This window comes from Alosa alosa, chromosome 20, assembly GCF_017589495.1.
Source record: "Alosa alosa isolate M-15738 ecotype Scorff River chromosome 20, AALO_Geno_1.1, whole genome shotgun sequence".
Taxonomy (NCBI): domain Eukaryota; kingdom Metazoa; phylum Chordata; class Actinopteri; order Clupeiformes; family Clupeidae; genus Alosa; species Alosa alosa.
In genome coordinates, this window is record NC_063208.1 from 15,791,379 (window position 1) to 15,816,684 (window position 25,306).

At 43.8% G+C, this 25,306-nt stretch overlaps 1 protein-coding gene across 1 annotated transcript in view; it reads left to right on the plus strand.

The window, feature by feature from the left end:
- The first annotated feature begins 14,855 nt into the window (after positions 1 to 14,855).
- Positions 14,856 to 25,306, plus strand: part of tinagl1 (tubulointerstitial nephritis antigen-like 1) — a 35,205-nt gene continuing 24,754 nt past the window's right edge. The window contains exons 1-2 of the mRNA XM_048229590.1: positions 14,856 to 15,184; positions 20,518 to 20,837. Of these exons, the coding sequence (XP_048085547.1) occupies positions 20,531 to 20,837 (307 nt within the window). The 5' untranslated portion in view covers positions 14,856 to 15,184; positions 20,518 to 20,530. The remainder of the gene's footprint in view (positions 15,185 to 20,517; positions 20,838 to 25,306) is intronic.

The following is a 25,306-nucleotide window of genomic DNA, read 5'->3' on the forward strand; positions in this document are numbered from 1 at the left end:
TAGAATATGTCTTTATCAGCATATTAAGCACACAGCTTGGCAAATGCTGAAAGGGTAAGATTGTTTAATTTCCTCTTCTTCAATTTCATTTTCAATTCTCAGGCACAACAGGAGAAATCTATTCATACCCTGGTCACAAGGCAATGACTCAGTAACAATCCTTTATGTGCATTCACGTTTAGCATGGCTTGCAGAGTCTCCCTTTCTATATCCACTGGTGATACCATGAAAGGATTCTTTTGTTTCCATGCATGTATGCTCCTGGGGGGCTTGAACCTGCATGTGACCTCTCCTGCACTATTGCCACACTTCACCAGCTCAACCAGGGGCCACATCCATCACATTCTGCTGCTAGAGGATGTCCCATGATCAGCCATGGCCGTCCAGGACTCCATGGGGATACCAAGACTCTGTCAAGGTTAACCCGGTTCCCATGCGTTTTGTTCTTTTCTCTGTTTCGAACAACAGAACACTGTTTAGTCTTTGTGCTGACCTTCTCTCCTTTTCTTTTATTTCTCCTTTGATCACTTTCTCTTTCTCTTTTTTTTGGTCCTTTCTCTCTGTCTCTATCCCATCCCTCCCTGAGATAGTGTATCTCAGGAATTCTGGGAATTCTGGACTGAATAGACTTTGCTGTAACATGTCTGTGGTGGTGGCAGAATCAAAAATAGTGTTCCGCAAAGGGGCACATTGGGAAAATCAAGTTAATGTGTTTGTGTGTCTGTGTCTGTGTGTGTGTGTGTGTGTGTGTGTGTGTGTGTGTGTGTGTGTGTGTGTGTGTGTGTGTGTGTGTGTGTGTGTGTGTGTGTGTGTGTGTGTGTGTGTGTGTGTGTGTGTGTGTGCATGTGTGTCTTTTTTGGGTATTGGCTCAAAGCCAACAGCTAGGCCTTATCTCTCAGAACTTATCTCTTCACAATTTCTTTTTCTTCCCAGACATCACTTTGCCTTATCGTCTAGCTCTCCAACCTGACAGGGTGATATGCAGTAAATGAACGACCCAGGGAACTCAGACCTTGTTATTGTTCTATTTTTTTGCCATTATGCAGACTCTCTCCGTGTTTTAGAAGGGGTGGTAGTCATTCCAAATATGCAGTGGCTCAACACCATACATTAACCTAACACCTCCAATGCAGTGACCGATGCAGTGACCCTTGTTAAGATATGACTGGAGGAGCAGGTGCTGTCAGCGTGTATGGATTCCTCCTGGAGGGATCAGTGACACATGGCAGAAAGAGAGGTGAGAGGGGCAGAAAGAGCAGGAGTGAGAGAGAGAAATTGACTTGGTTTGTATTTCAAAAATCCTGCATTTAAAAATATAGTGTAAATATCAAAGAAGCTCATATCACCCTAACCCTAGGTAGAAACCAGTCTTCCAGATTCAGTCATTGTTGCAAAAGGCTACCTCACATCTCTGTAAATAGAGTCACTTTATATTTTTGTTTGCAAGAAATATAGAGAGAAAGAGGCAGGGGGAAAAGCACCGACTGTCAGTGACCACAGGCTAATCTGTCCTGAAAGGACACAGAAGGAACTCCTGGCAGAGCGTACTGTGTGTGTGTGTGTGTGTGTGTGTGTGTGTGTGTGTGTGTGTGTGTGTGTGTGTGTGTGTGTGTGTGTGTGTGTCTACAGTGCCAGCAGGCTTGTCTGTAGCTGCCAAACAGAACATCCTTGAGGTCGATAAAAAAGAAACGCCACTGTATCGCGTCTCCAAGGTAGTCTGTAAAACAGTGACACAAGCGCAGGGAATGCAGGCGTTTTTGTTTTTTTCTATGGGAGAAATGCTGTCACCATGCAGGGAGAGGCAGGAGCATGACTCACCCAAAGACAAACTGAGATGAGTGGGGAGATAAGAGAGCAGCAATAATGCCTGAAAATATATTACAATCACCTGCAACTATGCCAGGCATGTCCATTTATACACAGTAGTAATCTATACCATTCTTGTGGGCAAGCCCTTAGACAGCATGGGTCTGTCCCTTTATTTGGCTAAAAGTTTCCTCCCTAGTCTCTCATTCTGGCACTGAACCCCCCCCACACACACACACACACACACACACATTAAACACACACACCACCCCTCTATATCTCAACAGGAAGCTTTCCTGAGTCACCATAGCGACCGTGCACAGCCACGGCATTGCAACATGACGCTGTTTTTTCCGACGGGCATCCGAGAGGACGCACTCTTTGCCCCTGCCACAAGGCCCCTGAAGGCTGAAGCTCTCTGCTGCCTGTCACAATCCCCTGACTGTAGCTGCGCTGGCCAACGGACAATGGCTTTCCACAGGGTGACCCTCTACCCTACTCCCCAACACACACACACACACACACACACACACACACACACACACACACACACACACACACACACACACACACACACACACACACACACACACACAAATACTCTCACATACACACACAAAAAAATCCAACACGGTCGCCCACCCATCAAAACAGACATGGGAGACTGCTGCGGGAGATGACATCACTTCCTGTCATCTTCTGGAATTTCAAAAGCCACCCCCACCGCCACATCCACCATCACCCTCCCATTGCTAGAGTACACAAGCACTTGAAAGCAGGGAGCAAAAAGGAGTAAACAACTTTGTTTTCAGCGGCAGAGACAGGAGCACAGACTAAAGGGAAGAAAGAAAAAGAAGAAGAGAGAGAGAGAGAGAGATGAAAATGATTCACACAGTCGTGCTAAACAGAGCCCTTCATTTTCCAGAGTCTACTAATGAACCCAACGAGCCATAGGAGGAATCTATAGTATTTTAATGAGGGTGACTTTCCCCTGGAGCTCAGCCTCTTGGGGAGTGAGTGACTGGATAACTAGCTGAGTGAATGAGTAGGATTTCATAGCATGAGGGTGTTTACCCTCATGTTCTCTCCTCGGTCCTTGGAAAGATTGTGTTTGTAGCAAAGAGATATTGATGTGTGTGATCCTCCAGCCCACAATAAGGGCAGAGGTAGGGGAAAGGCTTGGATGGGTCTGAAAAACAGGATGACTCTTTCTCTGAGGACACTAGAGGCAAAGTTATCTCTTAAGACAGAAGTGTGTGTGTGTGTGTGTGTGTGTGTGTGTGTGTGTGTGTGTGTGTGTGTGTGTGTGTGTGTGTGTGTGTGTGTGTGTGTTTGTGTGTGTGTGTGTGTGTGTGTGTGTTGTGTATCAATGTGTGTAGTGGAAATGTTAAACACCGGGTTGAAAGCAGCTTTGTTGTTGAGGTATCTTGCCATGATGTAGTAGAGAATGCCAAAACACCAGCTGTCACTGGAGCTGATTAGTGCCCCGAAGTGGGCCAGATCGACACCAGATCTGGGCCAGAGCCAGGCTGTCTACTGGTCCACTGAGATCCCCATTCTCTGTTTGCATGATTGAATAAATAACTTGAGTGGTGGGGTGGAATCCATCAGAGAGAGAGAGAGATAAGTAGCAGGTGGAGGTGAGTGGATGGGGAAGGTGTTTTTTTATGGGGGTTGTTTTTGGGGAATATCCAGCACATACTGTATTAGTGCGGGTGAGTGCATCCTTGTGCCCATGTAATGTACAAGCAATATGTGGGTGCAGATGCAGATGTGCATTCATTTGAGTGGACATGTATTTGTGTGAACAGTGTGTGCATGCTTCTGTGTGTGTAGGCATATACAGTGTGTGTTGAGTGTGTGTGTATGTGTGTGTATGCATGTGCATACAGAGGAAGAGGCATCAGTGTGACTTTATTGATTTTGACAGTGCGGCGGATGGGACAGCTCCACTGGGACTTGCTGATATGGTCAGCTCAGTGGGGGGCGCACACTGCCACCTGACACCCCCTTTTCTCTTTCATACACTCCCAGACATCAAAGGATGACATCATAGACTTGGCACGTGTGTGGCTGGCATAATTGGAATGGATATGATTAAGTATTACCGATAACTGATATAGAATTCTATCAACAGCAAAAAGTGTGTGAGTGTGAGTGTGAGTGTGTGTGTGAGTGTGTGTGTGTGTGTGTGTGTGTGTGTGTGTGTGTGTGTGTGTGTGTGTGTGTGTGTGTGTGTGTGTGTGTGTGTGAGAGAGTGTGTGTGTGTGTGTGGGGTACAAATAATAAAACTAATGGCGGTGAGCAAGCCCAACAGAGGAAAACTCCATCTACATCAGCTAAACCAATAAATATCCTCTGCTCTCCTCGGCATATTGTGCATATAAGGTATGTGATAATGACACATTATCCACCTCTTCTTTGACTGAAGAGGCCCAGTAACACTACCCCACTCAAGCCCCTGCCTCATCAGGCACAGTGGACCACTAAATCTCTTTGTCTGATGTTTCCTCCTCCATGGAAGCACCATGGTGGAGGAGCGAGCACAGCCCATGCTCATTACCTACCCCCATCCCCACCTCAGTGAAGCCATCACTTCAGACAGAGTTGGAATTTAAACACACACACACACACACACACACACACACACACACACACACACACACACCCTAGCTCTATAGTGTGATCTAAGGGAAGTGTCAAGACCAGAGCAAGTCACTGCACGCGTTCACAATTCCATAGCCTGCTCTAAACTACAATTACTACCCCCCTGCCCCCCCACACACACACACAGTTCTTGTGGTAAGTTCTTGTGGTAAGTGTTAATCACATGGGTATAGGGGACTTCACAGGTCTGGGACAGGAGCAAGCATGTGCGTTTGTGTGTGTGTTCATGCTTATTGCCTGTCGAGTTATTAGAATTGATGCAGAGTAAATACACATCTTCTGTGTATGGAGGGGTATCTCTGTGTGTTATACTACAGTATGTAGCGGTACTTGAGGCTTTGTGTATGCATGTGTCTTTCAGTATCGTGAATGTTCGTTTTCAATATAGACGTGAGTGTGAGTGTGTACGTATCAATGAATATGTGTGAGTGTATGCGGGTATATGTCTTTCAGTATGGCGAATATGTGTGTGTTTGCATACTTCAGCAATTACGTTTGTACTGCATGTGGGTGTATATCTTTCAATCTGATGTATGTTTCATTGTCCTTCAGCATGGCTGTCTGTGTGTGTGTGTGTGTGTGTGTGTGTGTGTGTGTGTGTGTGTGTGTGTGTGTGTGTGTGTGTGTGTGTCTGTCTCTGTGTCTGTGTGTGTCTGTGTGTGTGTGTGTGTGTGTGTGTGTGTGTGTGTGTGTGTGTGTGTGTGTTTCCCCTCACCCTCTGTTTGCCCTGAGTGGTTAGCGTGGTGCAGCAGCAACAGCAGCAGCATCAGAGGCAGCATGAGTGGGCTTGCAGCACGAGTGGCCTTGAAGCGATCAGCAGCGGAGTTGATGGCGGTGGAATAGTGGGCTGAGGCTGGAGAACAATGGCGGACCTGACTCACAGACGAAACCACAGACCCCAAACACACACGTGAGGCAGGTGTGTCACACACCAGAGGTTAAACCAGAGAGGGTTAAAGCGGAGCTAGTAATCAAGGATCTTTGGTGAAACCGCACCATTATGGAGAGAGTTCTGGAGCCAGTGTTGGGCAACACTAATGCCAGGATGGTGGAGGTGGGAGTGGATGTATGGAAGGTGCAGTGGTGATGGAGCATGTTGTGACTGATTCATTCCAAAGCCTTTCAGTTCTTTTTCCCTGAGAGATGATGGAGCAGTTTGAGAACTGTGTGTGTTGTGTCCTAGAGTAACACTATGGAGGAAATCCCCCTTTTCACCAATTTCAGTATACTGGATACCTATTCAGTGTACAGCAATGGCGGAGACTCTCCATATAAGTCAGTGTAGCATCAAAGAGAGTTTGAAGCCATTATTCTAAGGTAGAAGTACTACATTGTGTTGCTTTAAATGTAATGTTCTTTATGCTTCTTTATTTAAAGCATTATTCAGTATTAATACAGTATTAATATTAACATTCAGTATTAATATTCAATATATATACAGCATGGTGTAAGTTTATTGCACACATGTTTGTGCTCACTGGTCAATGAATCTGTCATTTCAACATTACTGACGTCATTGGTATACAATCTGTTGAAATGCATTGATACACATGCTGATTCCAATTGTGCATCATCAGTTTTTCTCCTGTTTTGCTGAGTCGGCAAGAGCACTTGGCTATGTCGCAACAAATTAAAAATCATAGTCACAACACTAAGCACATGACATTTTCAAAATGCCAAAGTGTCTGTGATTTACAGATGCTCTGTGGAAAGCAGAGGAGGCCACTTTTGCCCTACTTTGCTCTGTCCGAGTGTGTGTGTAGTAGTGCATTTGAGTGTGTGTCAGTCACTTTCCACTCTTGTCTTGAAAAGTGACTCTCTCAGCAAGCATTAAATGCTAACAACTTCTGCTTTATACATTGCAACATCCCGTAGTGTATTAATGAAAAAAAATCATTGCGCTGCATTGTACTGGGAGGGCTGATCTGAGTCAGCATGAATGAGTGGATGAATAGGGAAAAAGGATGGAGAGAGAGAGAGAGGGGGGGATAAGGGCAATAAATCAGAGAGCTGGAGGAGGAAGCGGTGAAGTGGAAAAGTGCTCCAACGGTAGCTGCAGGTTCGAGACCCCAACTTTAATCCAGGAACAAGGGCAACAATCTCTCACTCATTCAGACAGAGAGAGATAGATAGGGCAACAAATGTGTTATGTCTATGTCCCTCAGAAATGTGACCTTCAAAGCGTGTGTGTGTGTGTGTGTGTGTGTGTGTGTGTGTGTGTGTGTGTGTGTGTGTGTGTGTGTGGTACGGATGGTGGTTTTGTACCCATAATAGAGAATGTTTAAAAAAATGTGCTAAAATAATAGTAAATTGAGCAAATTCTGAGTGTATGTTTATGTGTATGTGTGTGTGTGTGTGTGTGTGTGTGTGTGTGTGTGTGTGTGTGTGTGTGTGTGTGTGTGTGTGTGTGTGTGTGTGTGTGTGTGTGTGTGTGTGTGTATACATATATATATAGCACATTTAACACAACATTTAATTATCAAAACTCTAGCAACTTAGTTCATAAACATTTACAAAATTGTATTAAATAAAGAGGTGAAGCAGTGCAGTGGTAAACTTTCCCTGTCCCAACATGTTTTTTTGAAACATGTTGCTGGCATGAAATTCAAAATGATCATATGTTTTCCATGAAATAGTCAACATTTTCATTTTCAACATTTGATATGTTGTCTATGTCCTTTTTGATGCTAAATATGGGTTTATAAGACGTGTATGATCACATTCTGTTTTTATTTGCATTTTACACAACGTCACAACTTTTTCTGATTTGGGGTTGTACTAGATATATGTATTTCTGTTTGTGTCTGGTTTAGGCATGAGGAACAGGGGGAATCGAGGAAGTCAAAGCAAGCCCTAATCATGTGTGTCTGTGTGTCTATATATTACTACTCATGTGTGTCTATATATTACTACTCATGTGTATTTACTGTATATATTACTACTCATGTGTGTCTACTGTATATATTACTACTCATGTGTGTCTATATATTACTACTCATGTGTATCTACTGTATATATTACTACTCATGTGTGTCTATATATTACTACTCATGTGTGTCTATATATTACTACTCATGTGTATCTACTGTATATATTACTACTCATGTGTGTATATTACTACTCATGTGTGTCTACTGTATATATTACTACTCATGTGTGTCTACTGTATATATTACTACTCATGTGTGTCTACTGTATATAATACTACTCGTGTATCTACTGTATATATTACTACTCATGTGTGTCTATATATTACTACTCATGTGTGTCTACTGTATATATTACTACTCATGTGTGTCTACTGTATATATTACTACTCATGTGTGTCTATATATTACTACTCATGTGTGTCTACTGTATATATTACTACTCATGTGTGTCTACTGTATATATTACTACTCATGTGTGTCTACTGTATATATTACTACTCATGTGTATATATTACTACTGTGTGTCTACTGTATATAATACTACTCATGTGTATCTACTGTATATATTACTACTCATGTGTGTCTATATATTACTACTCATGTGTGTCTATATATTACTACTCATGTGTGTATATTACTACTCATGTGTATCTACTGTATATATTACTACTCATGTGTGTCTATATATTACTACTCATGTGTGTGTATATTACTACTCATGTGTGTCTGTTAGATGGCTGCACCGTGTCTATGTGTTTCTGCACCATGCTCTTCCTTGTTTACCAGGATCAGTGTGTCCTCCTCCAGGATGTGTGTGTGTGTGTGTATGTGTGTGTGTGTGTGTGAGAGAGAGAGAGAGTTTGTATGTGTGTGTGTGTGTGTGTATGTGTGTGTGTGTGTGTGTGTGTGTGTGTGGCTGGTCTAGAAGAATAAACAATGCCAATAAATCCAAGATATAATCATCCAACACTCCTCTTCTTTGTTTATCTTCTTTTCCTTTGGGAATAGTCATTTTTTGTTTTTGTTTTTTTGGGAAAGGAGCATGTTCCAGCTTCTCTAAATGAATTTTGGAATTTTAATTTCATGTCGAGAATTCTCGGTCTAACCGTTCATGTGCCGTTGAAACGGTGTAAATAGGCGACCCATCAGGCCAGCACGATAACTCCGAGCGTGGTAAACAAAATATTTCAGGCAGTAAATGCTCCCATTAAGAACCAAACCAGATTTTGTTCAAATCTACACAACTATGGCTACTGAAAAATGTAAGGTTCATTTAGATAATGTTATTTTGAAGTGTTAAAAAACATCGTTGTTTTAGAATTTCTGAACAAAAGTGGTGATAATTGGGGGTGTTACGTTACTCTGCACAGGATAGCACATTTGCACTCATAATTGTTTTCTAACTTTCAATTCAAGAATTCTCTGCATTTTTTTTTGAGAATAAGATGTTATTTGATGATAAGACATAATGTTTGGGAAAGAGTCATCTGTTGTATTTATCACAACATGGGGGTAATGTCACCTGACAACTTTCACCTCTCTTCTCTCTCTGTCTCTCTGTCTCTCTTTCTCTTTTTCTCACACACACGAACACACACACACACACACACACACACACTGTCTTGTAGTTCTATAGTAATCAATGTTTCCAGATAGGTTTACTGTGTCAAGCTTGGCCCTTGGAGAGAAAATGTACTAATGTACTTTTTTGAGGACAAATTTTACAGTGTTGTGGTGACCAAGGTTTTTGCCGAGGAGGTAATGGGGTTTAATTGTCTTAATCTGCATAATTCCTGAAGTGCAGAGGCGTTTTATATTTGCCCTGTTCTTTGCTTGTAAGAGCCACCTTCCCCTGAACTGTGTACTGTTAAACTTGTGGTGCTTGACTCATTGGGTGTGTTCCAAACGGGAGACAGCTGCCTACTGCCTCCCTCCCTACATAGAGAGCTGTCTCACTAGACATGACTTTGGATTAAATGCATCTTTTAAAAATGAGCGTAGCACTCTAGAATCTTTGGTTAACACTCACGGTATGGCGTTAGCAAAGGCCTGACGTTAAACTAAATTAGCTTTACGTAAGCTAGCAGGCTAACGGTATAAATTAGTTTTACGGCCCGGCAGATATATCAGACCAGACGCTATTAATGGTTACAACAATGGCATAATCAGATAGTAAATTGTTTATTTCTAATCTGTAATCTGCAAATCTAAGCAAAATAAGATCACACAAATGACATTTTAAACAGATTCAGCAGCCATTACCGATGTCATCCACCATGTTTGTTTACCTTTCACAGCTGGTTCAGACGTTGCCGCAAGGGATTATGGGTAGGAGGCAGCATGAAGTGTGCATCGATGCTGCCTTCAAAAATGACCGTTATTTGGGAATTCTAAGATATCTTAAAAGGCAGCAGAATTTGTTTTTTCGGTTTCGAACCGCACTTGCTGCCTTGCTCCCCAGTTAGATATCTTAAAAGGCAGCAACTTTACCCGTTTCGAACACACCCAATATCTCTCTATCTCAATTACTCTCTCATACACACACACACACACACACACACACACACACACACACACACACACACACACACACACGTGGACACCACCTCTGCCGTGTCCATGGGGACGGGGTGCATGCTGGCGCAGTGTTTGGGGCGGGCCCCATGCATCTGGTCCCTGTGACGTGGCCCCCCATGAGAGGAGTCCTGGTGAGGAGCGGCTGGCCCAGCTGAATGGGACAGATTGTTCTGGAAGGGGCCGGCAAGTCTTTCGCGTGGGCCACGCTTACCCTTTTATCTCTCTCTCAGCTCCAGAGAAGCGGGGCCTGGCCCTCCATGACCTCTCTGATGTTCTACTCTTGCTTACACTTTTCTTCTCTCTCTTTCTCTCTCTCTCTCTCTCTCTCTCTTTCTCTCTCTCTCTCTTTCTCTCTGTTTCTCTCGCTCTATACTTCCATCTGTTCTTTTTTATCCTTCCCTCTCTCTTCCTCTTTAATCTCTAAACTACGATTGGGGACAGTCTTCTGGTCCCTCTCTCTCTACGTTTTTCTTTCTTTCTTTCTTTCTTTCTTTCTTTCTTTTACTCAGACACTTCCTCCTTACGCACAGTCTTATCACACTGATCTGTCTCTGTCTGTCACTCAGTCTCTACGGGCGTGTGACAACCCTCTGAGGTGTTGCCATGGGTAGCGTGACCTGATAATGGGTTCTAATTGTCAGGAACTGTCTCATTGCGTTTCTCCTTTTCCCTTTCTCCTGTCCTTGGAGAGGGAGAGGGGTCACTGAGTGACAAAGCACATGTGGTAGGTGTCCGCTGACTGCTGTTGAGTCATTAGCTCACTTCCATTACCTCCCACACAATCAGGCACACACACACACAAACACACACAAATACACACACACAGTGTTTGCACTGAACACACATACAAACGCAGCATTTTGAGGTTACGAAATCTATACACTAAGCGGTCTCAGTTTCACATGCTCTGATTCACACCCTCAGTAACAAACTCAGTGCACGTGTGTTCAGTGAATCACTCGACATGGCCTCCTCACCCACCTCACTGATTCAGACTGGGAGGGCGGCTAATTATTGAGCCAATTGTTGGGGCCCAAGGAAGGGGGGTTCTGGTCAGGCTTCAGCCCACACATGTGGTTACAATTGCATGTCTGTGGTTTTACGGTAAAGAAGTAGTACACACACACACTGACTCAGAGGGAGCCCCACCATTCATTGATATGATTGAACTGGTGCAGATTCACTGTGGTGCAGTGACTCATGACAGACATGGTACACAGAGAGGCTACTGGTCATCCCAGAGGCATGGTGAGCACACACAGGCGGACTTTGAGAAGATAGGCATCAATTATTTAGTTACTGTAAATCATCAGTCATGCATAAAAAATGCCATTGTAGTAATTTTGAAAATGAAAAGCCAATTGAATTTTGTTTAAAAGACAAAGCATGTGAAAAATATAATAATAAAAAATATAATAAAAAATACAAAAGCAAATTGTGAGACAATTCTCTTTTATTATCTCTTTCATCTCTTTTTGGTTGGGCCTGCTGTTGTGAGATGGGGTTGACAACATTACAGATTTATAAAAAAAACTCTGACTGCAAGCACAACCTTTGGAGTTGGAGTTGATGCTATGAATTTAATACATATTTTAAGATATTTTAAGGGTTTTTTTTTTTTGGTGGTGGGGGTGATACCCAGAGAACCCCAAATTGACCAGATGATCAGGTAGGCCTAGAATAGAATGATAGAATAGAATGAATGCAAGAATGAATGGAAGTGGTTCTTGTGTATGTTGGCATAAACACTGATACAACAGTATGTCATGACAAGGCTTGTACAGCTGTGAAATCATAAAGGAAAATTATTGTGCAAGGGCGCTACTGTGAAGGTGCTGGTATGCATGCGTTGTATGGCTGTCCCATAGACCCTCTGAGTGAGTGGCAGTCATTGGAAGAAAATGTTACAGCATGGAAATAAGATGTTGCAAAACCTGTGATCCAATAACCTTCTTGAATATAACCTTGTGTTAAAACAGTGCCTAATTTTGAAAAAATTTTATAGGAACACGATGGATAGTTACATTTTAATGGCTGTTCTTTAGCAATGACACCTACAGTAAGAACACATAAATAACACAAAGGCTGTGCAATGTGCTCATTATGCAGTCATGCCTTTGAGCAAAGAATGTGCAAAACCCTTGTACACGTGCACAGGAACACACATGTGTATAAGAGATTGTGTGAGTGTGTGTGTGTGTGTGTCTTCAAATAGTGTCCTGTCAAAAGTGAGTGGACCCCTATCGTCTTGTGTCCTCCCCAAACACACCCACCCCCACCCACTCTCTCCATCAGAGTGTGAATTATTGATTCTCTGCTCTCTAATCGTCACCCACCGGAGTGGGGTGGGGGCGTGGGTGGGTGTGCTGTAGAATCTGAACAGTCTCTGTCTGGAAATTCTCTCCCCTAAAGACAAAAAGAGGCCAAGGGACAATATTATACTAGCGACAATATAGTAAAATGCTCACTGCATAGCACTTAAAATATGACCCCACTTTAGTCAGCCGGGGAGTTTTGAACATTCTAACAAAAGATTCTGTTCAGCAACAATTTGAGATTCAAAACCTTATAGGCCCTTCAGCAGCAGGTAAAACGTCACATCAGTGTGACGAATATCGGCCAGTTAGCGTTCTAAAGAATTTCTGGGTTCATCGAATTCAACACAGAATTTTAGAACACTAAATTGTGGCGGAACGGAATCTTTTGTTAGAATGTTCAAAACTCCTCTGATGAAGGAAAGATGCCATCTCACTTCCACAGCACCTGACATACCTCATATTAAAATTGCTATTGAAAAAATATTACAGAATTATCAGCTGAATAGTTCAATACAGTCACAGCAATTCATTCTGTTTTTAAATCTAACCTGACAAGCAAACACATGTACCACCCACATGTACCACTCATCATCTCTAGACCAGCCATGATAATTAGAACCTTCAGTAGGGTAAAAACAGATATATTTTCATAAACTACAAGAAGATAGCGTTCGTTGCTTGGGTTTGTTGTCCTGAAATGAGGGTCAGAAGAAGTGGCCTTACTGAACTCTGTGTGTTTTGGGGGTGGGGGAGGGGGGGTAGGAATGTAGTTGTCTGCCTGACCATGGGGAGGAGAGGCTGACAGCGCAGCTGTTGTGGACAGGGCAAGTGTGTGTGTGGACAGGGCAAGTGTGTGTGTGGACAAGTAAGCCACCAAGATCACCTCTCTCTGTCAAGTGAAAACTGTTGGGAGAGAAGTTATGGGAAGAGTGGGAGAGAGAGTTTGGAAAGACAGAAAGAGAAAGAGAGGAATAGGGAGAGGGGAAAAGAGTGAGAGAGAGAGAGAGAGAGAGAGAGAGAGAGGAGAGAGAGAGTCTGATTATGAGAGAGAGTGTGAGAGTTAGTGAATGAGTGAGTGAGCATGTGTGTGTGTGTGAGAGAGAGTAGTAAAAAAACAATAATTTCAACAATAAAATCAACAGTAATAAGACGAAGAAACAATACAGGGAGTAGATTACAGGTAGACACCCTCAGGTAGACACAGATTACAGGTAGACACCCTCTATCTAAATGAGGTCTAAGGTAGGTATAACTCTCTGTCTGTCTCTCTCTCTCTCTAACTTAATGTAATTCATCTCTTTTTCTCTATATATCAAATCTCAATGACACCACAGAGGTTCTCTTGACCTCGTGGCTTGGTTTTCACTCTGACATACACCATCAACTGTGAGACCTTATACAAAGAGACGTGTGCCTCTTCTAATACTGTCCAGTGATTGCATTTATGCACAGGTGGGCTCCAATCAAGTTGTAGAAGCATCTCAAGGACCATTGATAGAAGTAGGATGCACCAGAGCACAATGGCAAGTATCATAACAAAGTAAATCGAATATTTCAGTCTTTTAATTTTTTATATAAATTTACAAAACACTCCAAACACTTGCTTTTTGTGGGATATTGGATTATTGTGTGTAGATGAGATGAGAATTTTTTTAAAATCCATTTTAAGATGAATACTTTCCGTATGCATTGTATATTGGCATAAATGAATAAAGTCCTTTTAGCCAAACCTGCAGGTATGGCATATTACATATCGTAATTTTGTGGAGAGCAGTATTCAATAAAAAACAATAAAATAAACAAACAATACAGTAGATAAACAACAGCTTCTATCTAAATGAGCTAATTTAAGGTAAGCATATCTCTCTGTGTCTGTCTGTCTCTCTCTCTCTCTCCATTTCTCTCTCTCTCCATTTCTCTCTCTCTCTTTCTTGGCCAGACTGCTGGCCAGCTGAGTGTCACCTCTGCAGCTGCAGGGAGAAGAGGGAAAGCACACACAGCGGTCAAAACACCTTGGAGCTTCTTCTTCTCTTCTTCCCTTTCAAGAGGAAGGCCAGAATGCTGGAGATTAATGTACAAGAAAGGGGGCTTGAGATAGCTGAGAGGACTGTGTGTGTGTGTGTGTGTGTGTGTGTGTGTGTGTGTGTGAGAGAGAGTGTGAGTTTGTGCTGCCTACATTGCATTCCTGCCCTGCAAATCTGATGGGAGGACTATGAAAGGATCACCTGAGAAAGCCCCACGTCAGAGGTGAGGGGGGGGCAAAACTGTTGGGAGAGAAGTTATGGGAAGAGTAGGAGAGAGCTTGTGCTAAGGAGAGAAAGAGAAAGAGAGGAATAGAGAGGGAGAGAGGAAGAGAGAAAGAGAGGGAGAAGCAAGACAGTAGTACGGAGACATTACGATAAGAGAAGTAAGTGAGTGTGTGTGTGTGTGTGAGAGTGAGAGAGAGAGAGAAAGAGAGAGAGACAGAGAGAGAGAGGGGAGGGGTTGGGTAGGAGGGCTTGTCCGCTCTCCTGGCTCTATATAGAGACGGCAGTGCGCTAGCCAGCCAGAGCGGAGAGTGACTGAGTGACTCGCAGGGCAGCAAAGAGGGGGAGAGAGAAAGAGAGAGAGAAAGAAAGAAAGAAAGAAAGAAAGAGAAAGGGAAGGAAAGTGAACACGGCAAAGGAGTGAGCCTGAAACCTGAAGCCTTTCTCCACCTGCATTTGTGTGTGTGTGTGTGTGTGTGTGTGTGTGCTGTGTGTCTTGAGTTGTTTTTGACACAGCCACAACAGAGTTAGATTGGAGCGCACACACCACAAGCGAAGGAGTTGTTTGCCATTGGATTTATAGCAACAGGAGAGTGATACAGAGAGGCAGATTTATTTTCTTCTGCAAACGCAACAGAAGGTAAGCCCACCTTCCTCTTTCTTTTCCCTTCCTTGCAGTGCGCTGTTTTCATTTAAGCCTCCAGCGTCTGTCCAATATCCTGGGCAGAAAACAGGTGCACATTGCAGACTGCTGCAACATGTCCTATTTCTACACAGTATACTTCACAGCAAACTTAGGGGCGTTTTAGAGTTTTTGTCTCTGGGTCTGGTCAAGAATATGTCTCATTGCCAGCATTGTTATAATTCATTGATAAATCAATGAAGATTGTTGACATATAGAAACTTTACCTAGAGTGTCATGGGTCTTAAAAGAAATTATATTATGAGTTGCACCACAGTTCATAAATACTTTTTTTTTTTTAAAGACTTAATGCTCTGTGCTTACAGTAACATTAAACTAGACTAAATATCTGGCTATCTAAGGAATACATTGTTGTAAATCTTCAAAAAACTTTCTAGCTGTTTCTTACCAGAAATAGCTCATCCACATGAGCTGTCCTCAACCTGAGAAGCACATTAGGCAGTGTGGGGTTCCTGTATCAGATACTACTGTGCGTGATAAACATCAGCTGAGATTAGGAGAGGTGTCTGGTACATTGTAGGTCTAACAAGCCCCAGAGCTTTTTTTACAGTGAGACACAGCAGCCGGGTTAATGCCTGGCTGCAAATCTTGCTGCGGACACGGAACTCTCTAGAAGCACTTGACTTGACTTCATTCCCCTGCTGAGTGAAGCAATGTTTCAAAGTTCAAAAAGTTTAAAAATGTGTGTAGATGAGCCATGAGCTGTATTTGTAGGTGTGTTTGAGTGTGTGTGTGTGTGTGTAAGAGAGAGAGAGAGAGAGAGAGAGAGAGAGAGAGAGAGTCAGTGAGTGAATATCCCTAACTTGTTTGTTTCAAACAACCCCTATTTGGATGTTACAAATTGCACAAATCCACTTGTGCATGGCTGAGCCTCCTTCCCCCGTCTTTCCCTGTCTCCACCCCTTATAATATATCATCATTTACTCAAATCCCATTCAAGGCCTCCCCTGAACTGAAGCCAATTCATCTAGTTTATTTACAACAGCATGACACACATACTGAGGCTAGACTAGAACATCTCCAGATAAAGAGGTGTGGAAAGAAGCCTCCCAATACAGATACACTGTATTACTGTGCTGAGATCAGTTTTAGGGTCAAAGTGGTAAGTTTGAAGCTGTGTTGAGATAAGTTGGAGCTTCAGGGTTTGGTGGAGTGGTCAGTCAGAGTGAGGGTGTAGGCCAGACACCTCTGTGTGTGTGTGTGTGTGTGCGTGTGTGTGTGTGTGTGGGGGGTTGAATTAGCTGTCTCTCTCCGGTCCATCTGTCCACTTTTGAAGATCTTCTGTGTGGGGGGATTCAGTTACGGGTCACCAACTGTGTGTGTGTGTGTGTGTCTGGGTGTGTAAATGGCTGTGTGTCTCTTTCTTTCTCAGACAATCTCTCTCTGTATGCATATACGTCTGTGAGAGTGCATGTGTGTGTGTCTGTGTGTCTGTGTGTGTGTGTGTGTGTGTGTGTTTGTGTGTGTGTGTGCGTGTGTGTGCTTGCGTGTGCTTGCGTGTGTGAGCAGCAGCTAGTCTTCTCACTGACAATACTGGGAGTCACGCAACACAGTGCATCCCCACCCACAGTTCAAGGAACACTGAAATCTCCCAATCCATCTCCATAGGATGCGGCCAGCCAATCAGACAGTGCTTCCTCTGAGCAATCAATCTGGGATGAGCTAATCCAGGCAGCCTAAGGTGTGTCCAGCAGGCACACATGATTCATTTGCCAAACGCACACAAACACAATTATATGGAAGGCAAACAGGAGGATGAAGGAAAAGAAAACGATTGCTTCTCGTCCACATTCATGTGTTCAGAAGCTCTGTTTGAAAGAGACCTTAAACTGACCACATGACCGGCAGGAGAGATTAGAGCGTTGTATATTTAGTTTCCCATTAAGCAGCGGCAGTGTGTATTAGACGTAGCAGCGGAGCGGGTGGTTGGTAGGGAGTGCCCAGCGCCGGTGCAGGTCACCAAGTTCAGCCTCACCGCTGCACTGCCATTCACTCGGGCCGAGGAGTCCTGATAGGACGGAGGCTAGTTAGCGCGTTAGCGAAGGGCGTGATGGAGAGAGAGCAGAGGGATAAACAGAGAGAGTGAGAAAAGAGAAAGAGAGAGTGCAGAGATCACAATGTGCAGAGTGCAGTGTAGAGATCACAATGTTCTCAGTTGCACCTGGTTTGTTTACCACCGGTGCCTCTGCACAATAGCAGTCACTGGAGTGTTCAAGAGGCCTTGTGCCACCACAATACACCACCTAACATGTGTGAACGGGCTTCTGTGTATGTGTGTGGGTGACCAGGGGAGTGTGACAGGGAGTAGGTGACTTAGAGTTTGTGCCTTCAGGAAAGAATGTGTGTGTGTGTGTGTATGTGTGTGTGTGTGTGTGTGTGTGTGTGTGTGTGTGTGTGTGGGTGTGTGTGCGCTTGCAAGCGCTTGCATATGCTCGACTGCTGGTCTAAAGGCACAGTCATGCAGAAAACTGCACCGCAAGGGACTTTTTTCTGGTGTCGGGGGCCTTTATTTGCCGGATGACGACGCCATTGTCCCTCCAGCGGCTGATTGGATAATTAATGATACTATTTATGTAACCCCTTCCCCGCCTCTTCCCCTGCTCTGCCCCGCCCCTTTTCTCCTCCTCCTGGAAACTGGACCCTGCCAACAGGCAGTTCCACCACAGTCACATGTGGCACTGCGCCATTGTTCTCTGGCCAGGGGTAGACGGGGCAATAAACTACGCACCAGTGAGCACAGGATGGCTAATCGTGGGTAGTCACAAAGCAACGCCATGGCAGAGGTCATAACAACACAGGACTAGAGAGAGAGAGAGAGAAAGAGAAGAAAGAAAGAAAGAAAGAGGTGCTGAAACATACCTAGCTGTCCCTGTGGTAAACATGCTTGGGTAGTGGAGGAAGTGTGGTGTAGTGAAGCTAGAAGGCACATGTGGCTGGGACTGGCGTGAGTTGTGACAATTTTGTTTCCCTTATTAGTTGAACAGTGGCGTTCCTGATAAGTGTGTCTGGTCTGGTTGGCTTTTGTGACAGCAGGAAGTTTGGTCTGTTTCCTTTCCCTGATAATGTTAGGCACTCCCCTGTTGACACTAAGCCCTAATGTTGGCTACTGCAGACTAACCATGCCCTGATGGAATGGACAGTTCCTGATAGCAGACTAAGGGCCAGATCTGCCCTGAGTCTGGCCCAGATCTGGCTCAGACAAGGGTTTGTGTACATTCCACAGTCACCTGCCATCTGGTTGTTTCCCTTCCCATGGTTCTGTTCAGTAGGAAAATATTAGGTCTGTTTTTGTGTCTGTCACATTCTGACTTTTTATGAGTGTTTTAATAAGGTGCCAGTGGAATACATTGTGAACACCTGTCCTGTAGAATGAGCCTTGAAAACCTCAGTGCCTCAAGACACAATAAATCATAATCAATGCATTCTTTGATATGAGATTATAGTGTTGTGTGTCAGATTGTGTGACAAACATTCATTTCATTTTAATTAAAATCAGAGGGATATACATCAATGCTGGCCATATGAATTATGACAATGAGTGAAAATAGCCAAATGGATTGCATATGTGACGAACTTGATGAAAGTGCCTGTCAAACACATAAACTCCAACTTTAAAAGGTCACATCAGATTATGATATTACACACAATAAAACATCTTATCTAGTTCTGCGCCATGAGAGAGCAGACAGTCTCACAGACTGAGGGTCTCCATTTGAGTTCAGTGGCTCCATCTGAATTCGTCATGGGATTGCAAACATTGCATTTGTGCTTTCATATCATTTCAAAGACTTTTTTACTGACTGTCTTTTCTTTCAGACTGCTTTGTAACCTACCCCCATCTCCTGACATGTTTAAATATGTATTCCTATTGTCCAAACGTGGACCATTCATCGCTATTGTGTGATTATTTAGAGAACCGACGGCCCTATAGCCACATTAGAACATAAACTAATGTAGAGTTGAGCTCTCCAGCTGCGTGGGGTGATTAAAAACCCTGAACACTGTGCAAATAGGACTGCTTGTCACTATTATTAGTTTCCTGGAAGAAAACCAACAATCAAAGACTTGAAAGAGCTATGTTGATGTTGAAAAGCCTAGCAGAGTTCCAATGCATTTAAGTAGCAAAAGGCACTGCCTTGTTGTTCCAGCCAATTCCCACTGACGAAAAGGCAAAGAGAAAAAAATAAAAAAGAAGAAAAAACGTGTCAAAAGCAAATGTTTTATTACGTTCTCACAGGAATCTTAGTTTACATGCATGAGAAACCACAACGATCTTAAAACCTTTTGCACGTTCTGTTCCTGCCCTGGCCGCTGCACTTGAAGGTCAAGGAGATAGAATACAATGGGCTCTGCGTGTTGATCAAAGGTGTTTATATTTGAGGAGGACCTATCTGGCTGTTCAATGGAGCGGGAGTCGGAGCTCACTCGCCTCTTTAGGACAGCAATGTGAGAAATTAACGGAGGGTGTCGCAACCGGTCACGTTGCCCTCCCCCCGGATCTCCGCTGCTCCCCGGCCGTCACATGCCCAAGTGCCCGTTCTGCGCTATGCTCGGCTGCTGTTGCTGTTTCTCTGTTGCTGCTGGTGTGTGTCATGACAAACACAAACTATGTGCCGGCTGGTGGATGGAAGCTATGTGCCCGCCTGCTGGGAGACTGTGGTTTCCAAGGAAAGACGACTGGAATCGTAAAGAATCACGGCATGCCAGATTGTGCAAGAAGATAAACCAACCTGGAGAAGTCCTTTTGTCCAAATTCCTACTGGCCTGACGGGTGTGGCAGCGATGTGGAAGGGAGTCAACTTAAGGCTAGAGTCACTTGGTCGGCCCTGCTACTAATTTGTTTCTTATATTATCCAATATTATCCAGCTTGTTCCATGCTCCATGCGTGTTAAGATGTATGGGCCATGTAGGCTACCAGTGCTGAAGCTTTAGAGAACTACTGCCATGTTTTTGGCCCATTCATGCATTACACCAAACTGTTTTGCTCATTGCCACACTGCCCATGGCTTTGGACCATTAGCAGGTTAAGACGGTTAACTTTGAAACATTTCAAGGGTTTATCTTTAAACAGTCTGAACTTTGACCTTTCATCTCTGACCAGGAGCCATGCCCGAGCATGCTTGCCTGTCAGGTTTTGATCGGATCAGATAACTGGCCTCATAACCGACCACACATACTCTCTCTCTCTCTCTCTCTCTCACACACACACACACACACACACACACCCCTCATATCTCATATTGATCCTCTCCCTCCCTGCACTCCACAGGTGAGCTGTCATTATGAGGCCGCTGGCGTTGCTGGGAGCGCTTCTCCTTCTCGTTGTCCTGGTGCAGGACGGGAGCGCCTGGGGAGGGTCGTCGCGCAGCCGACGCGACCTCAACAACCCCCTGCACCGGGGCGGCATCCGCGACCCATACGGCTCATACTGCGAGCGGCGCGGCGGCTGCTGCCCAGGCCGTGACGACCAGTGCACGGTTCCCTACCTGGACACCATCTGCTACTGCGACCTCTTCTGCAACCGCACCGTGGCCGACTGCTGCCCCGACTTCTGGGGACACTGCCTGGGCGTGTCACCGCCACACATTGGTAAGCAGTGAGCCCCCAGTGAATGTGTTTATGTGTGTGTGTATGAGAAAGAGAGAAAGAGAGAGTGTGTTTATGTGTGTGTGAGCATATGTGAGTGCAAGTGTGTGAGTGTGTGTACCGTGGGGTAGGGGGATTATGCAGGGGATTTTGAGGGATTTGTTCAGGGATTTTTTTGGGGGATTTGTTTTAGTGGTATGGCTGCAACATTAGCAATGTGGTGTAAACAGTCACGCCCTAACCAAAAGGCGAGTATAATTCAGTCTACCAGGGACCTCACACACGTTTATGACTGTGTGCACACGTGAAATATTGTGTGTGTGTGTGTGTGTGTGTTTCACTGAGCTACTGTCCATGAGGGCATACAACATTTTGATAGAACACCTGAAGGGAACGTTAGAGACACGATAGCCTACAACTGCATGGCAAGGACAAAAGGCAGTAGCCTACAGCGACGTCGTTGACGACAATAACAGGAGTATTTAATAAATTGTTAGCCAACACGGTTTTCTGTTCATTGATAGCCTTCATGACCTGCTGAGCTCGCTAATATTTGCTGAGCATATATGCCTAGAGAAAATGAAAAAGAAGTAAACCCAACTTTGTTCCAAGCTCCTTACGTAAATGCGACACATGGGGAGAGGATGCTTTTGGAAAAAATAAACCATGAAAAAATGAACCAACTTCACTGTTGTTGATGTTAGTATTTTGTTTGTTGCTTAAAAACGTTGTATGATCTTGAAGTGTTGAGTTAGCCTACTGAATTGGCTGGTAGCCTACCATAAAGTTTGTGCATGCTCTCTCTCTCCAACGCAAACCAGATTTGGGGTTCTATAGCTAATTCTGGTACATAACTTTGAAAACAGATAAATGTGTTTATTTGAAGCACACATACAAATACTGTAGGCTAGGTCAATTTCAAGTGCGCACTTACGTGACTAGCCTACTTCAAGTATTAGCCTATGCACAATAGATTTCTATTCTTTAGCCTACATAATGCATAGGCTACACTTTGTAAATAAAAAGCAGCTGTGACAGGCAGCGGCCGTGATATTCTCGCGCCATATCTCGTGATCTTGTGAACTCTACAAGCCCCCACCCCTCACTGACAACCCACATTCGGAGATTCTGTAATGGTTGGTATGTCGCTGCAACAAAATTACACACTAAACTGGCTGGCCGTAGGGTAAATAAGGTCTCAGGTATTAGGTCCATTTTAATTTTGTAGGTTAGCATCATATCTGAATCATCCTAGAAGGGTAATAGTTAGGGATATATAAAACATATTCATTATAATTGATTGCTAGGGGACTCATCAAACCTCCTCATATAAGTCCCGGAGGTTATATATGAAAGGACCCGTTTGACAAACCTCTTTAGTCACACACACACACACACACTCCATAAAATGGCTGCATTCTTAATCTTCCAAATGCAAATGGTACAGTACAAATAGCGCACATTCAGCAAGCACATGATAGAAGCCGATGTTTGCATTTGCTTCACGGCCATCTTTAACTGAAAACAAGCCTCCCACTCTGGCTGGCAGCTTCCCTCTATTGTGTCTCCGCTGTGAGGAGTCTGCCAGCTCTGGGGTGCGACGCCTCGCCTGGACTCGCTAGAAGTCTACCTGAGAACACAGGGGCCAGGGAACAGTGGGCCTTCTTATTGGGAGGAAAAAAAAGGAAAAGGGTGGTGAGATGAATGGAGGTCAGAAGAAGGAATGTCTGTAATGTTAAGAGGGGCAGAGATGGGGGGGGCTACACTGTATGTTTTTTGCTTTGGCAACACTGTTTCCTTTTCAATGGTCATGCCAATAAAGCGTATTGAACTGAATTAAATTCAGAGAGAGAGAGAGAAAGGAAAGAGAGAGAGAGGAGAGAGAGAGTGAGAGAGACAGTGGGCAGAGAGTGAGGTTAGGACAGGTATGCACGAATGCAGTGAGAGAAGGAAAGGTAACCTAACATGCCTTTTTAGCCCAGTTGATGTATTGGGCATTTAGGGGCGAACCGGCACAAAAAGTAGCCTGCCATTTTATTGAGGAGGGGTGGGCTTCCAATGCTTGTTTGGCAATATGTTTTAAATCAAGGGTGCAAAAGCGAAAAGTAGGCATAACGTTTGCCTACTGCCCCCATCAATGGGCAAATAAACACTAAAAGTATGAAACATATATCCTTGATTAGCCCTATGTTGGGTTTTGTGGAAGAGGTGGACTGTTTTAGTAGTAGTGTAGGGGCTAAACCATGGGCATATTTGGATTCTATAGATTGATTCACAAATAAATAAATTAGCCTACATTTGGCAGGATACTTAATAAACAGGCTAAATGCAAATATGGCAATGTATTATATTGTTTTACATTAACAAATGTAGGAAAATAGAACAGACTGAAAATAAAGTAGGCATTGACCTTTGAAATCCTGTTTCCTGTAGCCTAAATGTTGTCAGTCATTCTTAGTCATTTTTGGTGCACTGGCATGTTTAACTGTTAGCTGCAGTATAATGTTACATTAAGTTAAGTACAGAACTGACTGTGCGCCCAAATTTTTGTCTGTGCTCCTAAATGTTTTAACTTGGGCGCACAAGTGCTCCTGAAAATAAATGTTAGTGTAGAGCCCTGGCCTTGCTGTTTCTCTCCGACAGGCTCTTTGCATCTCTCTTTCTTTGAGGTGTTTTTAATCTCTCTTTCTTTCTTTCTCTCTCTCTCTTCATCTCTGTTTCTTAGAGATGCACCGATATGGAATTTTAGGGCCGATAAAGATAACCGATATTTATTGGTTTGTTGTGGCCGATACCGATACGATAACCGATAATATTACTCTTGAAAAAAAATTGTGAAAAGTGATTTGGGGAAAGCATTTAATAAGCATAATTTTATTGCAGTAATTTTACCTACCACCAAATGATGGACAGAACTCATAATAGTCCTCAATAGTACAGCAGTCAATAACATAACAGTAGCCTAGCCCTACAGTATGTGTGGCTTCTTTAAGTGAACCTGACGTCAGTGAATTGCGAGTGAGTGGCTAGAGAGTTGGAATCGTTTTCATTTAGGACTAAACGCTCATAAACGGCTCAGCTTGGAATAAGCTACAGTATAGCGACCAAATCAGAGTTTGTGAGGGAAACTTAGGTTTAGTTTCAACTGCGGGTAACTGAATAAAGCTGCAACTCCTCAGACTGTATCTTATGTCTATCTACTCTGTTGCGCACAACCTGCTGCAGCAGAAATGAAAGGAGTCAGCCCCGAATGTTTTAATAACTTATTATGATGACCTGTCTGGAACTGAAGCACGAATGGTTAGCATATTTCTAGGTAATAATACAAAACCCAAGCTAAAGTAATGCAAATATAATACTAAAACACAACTTAGAACTAGGCCTACTTATGTACTGTCCCACTAACGAAGTTTGTTTATTTGTTTCCCCTGACCAGCAACGTAAAGTGCAAACACACCAGCACAAGAAGGCTCTAGATAGGGCTGAGCTCTGCTCTGTTAAGGTTAAATGGCGGATCATTAATGAGAGGATTTTGAGATGCACAGATTCCCAAATGAACGCATATCCACAGATTTTGTTAGAGTGGTGAAATACATTCACACCGCTGACATTATATTGAGGAAAAAGTATAGCCAACCAAGCTCAAGTAGCTCAGTGTAGCCAGACGGACCTTATGTAGGCCTAATTAGGACTTAATTAGGACCTAATTAGGACTTTAAAAAATATCAGCGCAAATTATCGAATTCTGTTATCGGACCGATAATAATATTTTCATTTTTTCACTTATCGGCTAATAATATATCGGCCGCCGATAAATCGTGCATCCCTACTGTTTCTCTCTGGTAATCTCCTTAGCCCTAGATCTCTCTTCCTCTGCCTCTAACTCTCACTCGCAGGGTTTCCCTCTCTCCATTGCTCTGCTACTTTCCTCCCTCTCTCCATTACTCTGCTACTTTCCTCCCTCTCTCCATTGCTCTGCTACTTTCCTCCCTCTCTCCATTGCTCTGCTACTCTCCTCCCTCTCTCCATTGCTCTGCTACTGTCCTCCCTCTCTCTCCAATCTCATCCTCTCCCTCCCCCGCCTGTCACACACTGATACTGTACACACTCCTCTCTAACTCTCTCCTTCTCACCCTCCCTCCCTCTCTCACACATTCCTTATCTCTCTCAGGGGCCCTGTGAGTACAGGAGGAGGCAGGGAGGATGCTGGGAATGTCCTCCCGCTGCTAATCTCTAGCAGGTAGCCTCCTGGTAGCCCCAGCAGTTCCACCCTGCCTTACCCCACAACTTCCCTGCCTAAACTGCCATGCCCTGCCCTGTTTCAGACCTGTTTCAGGCCCCAACACACACACACAGACACACAGACACACACACACACACACACATACTCCACAGGCAACAGCACACAACACAGCTGCTTCATTCATTTATTCATTCATTCAGTAAATCATCATTTGAATTGATTTCAGGGA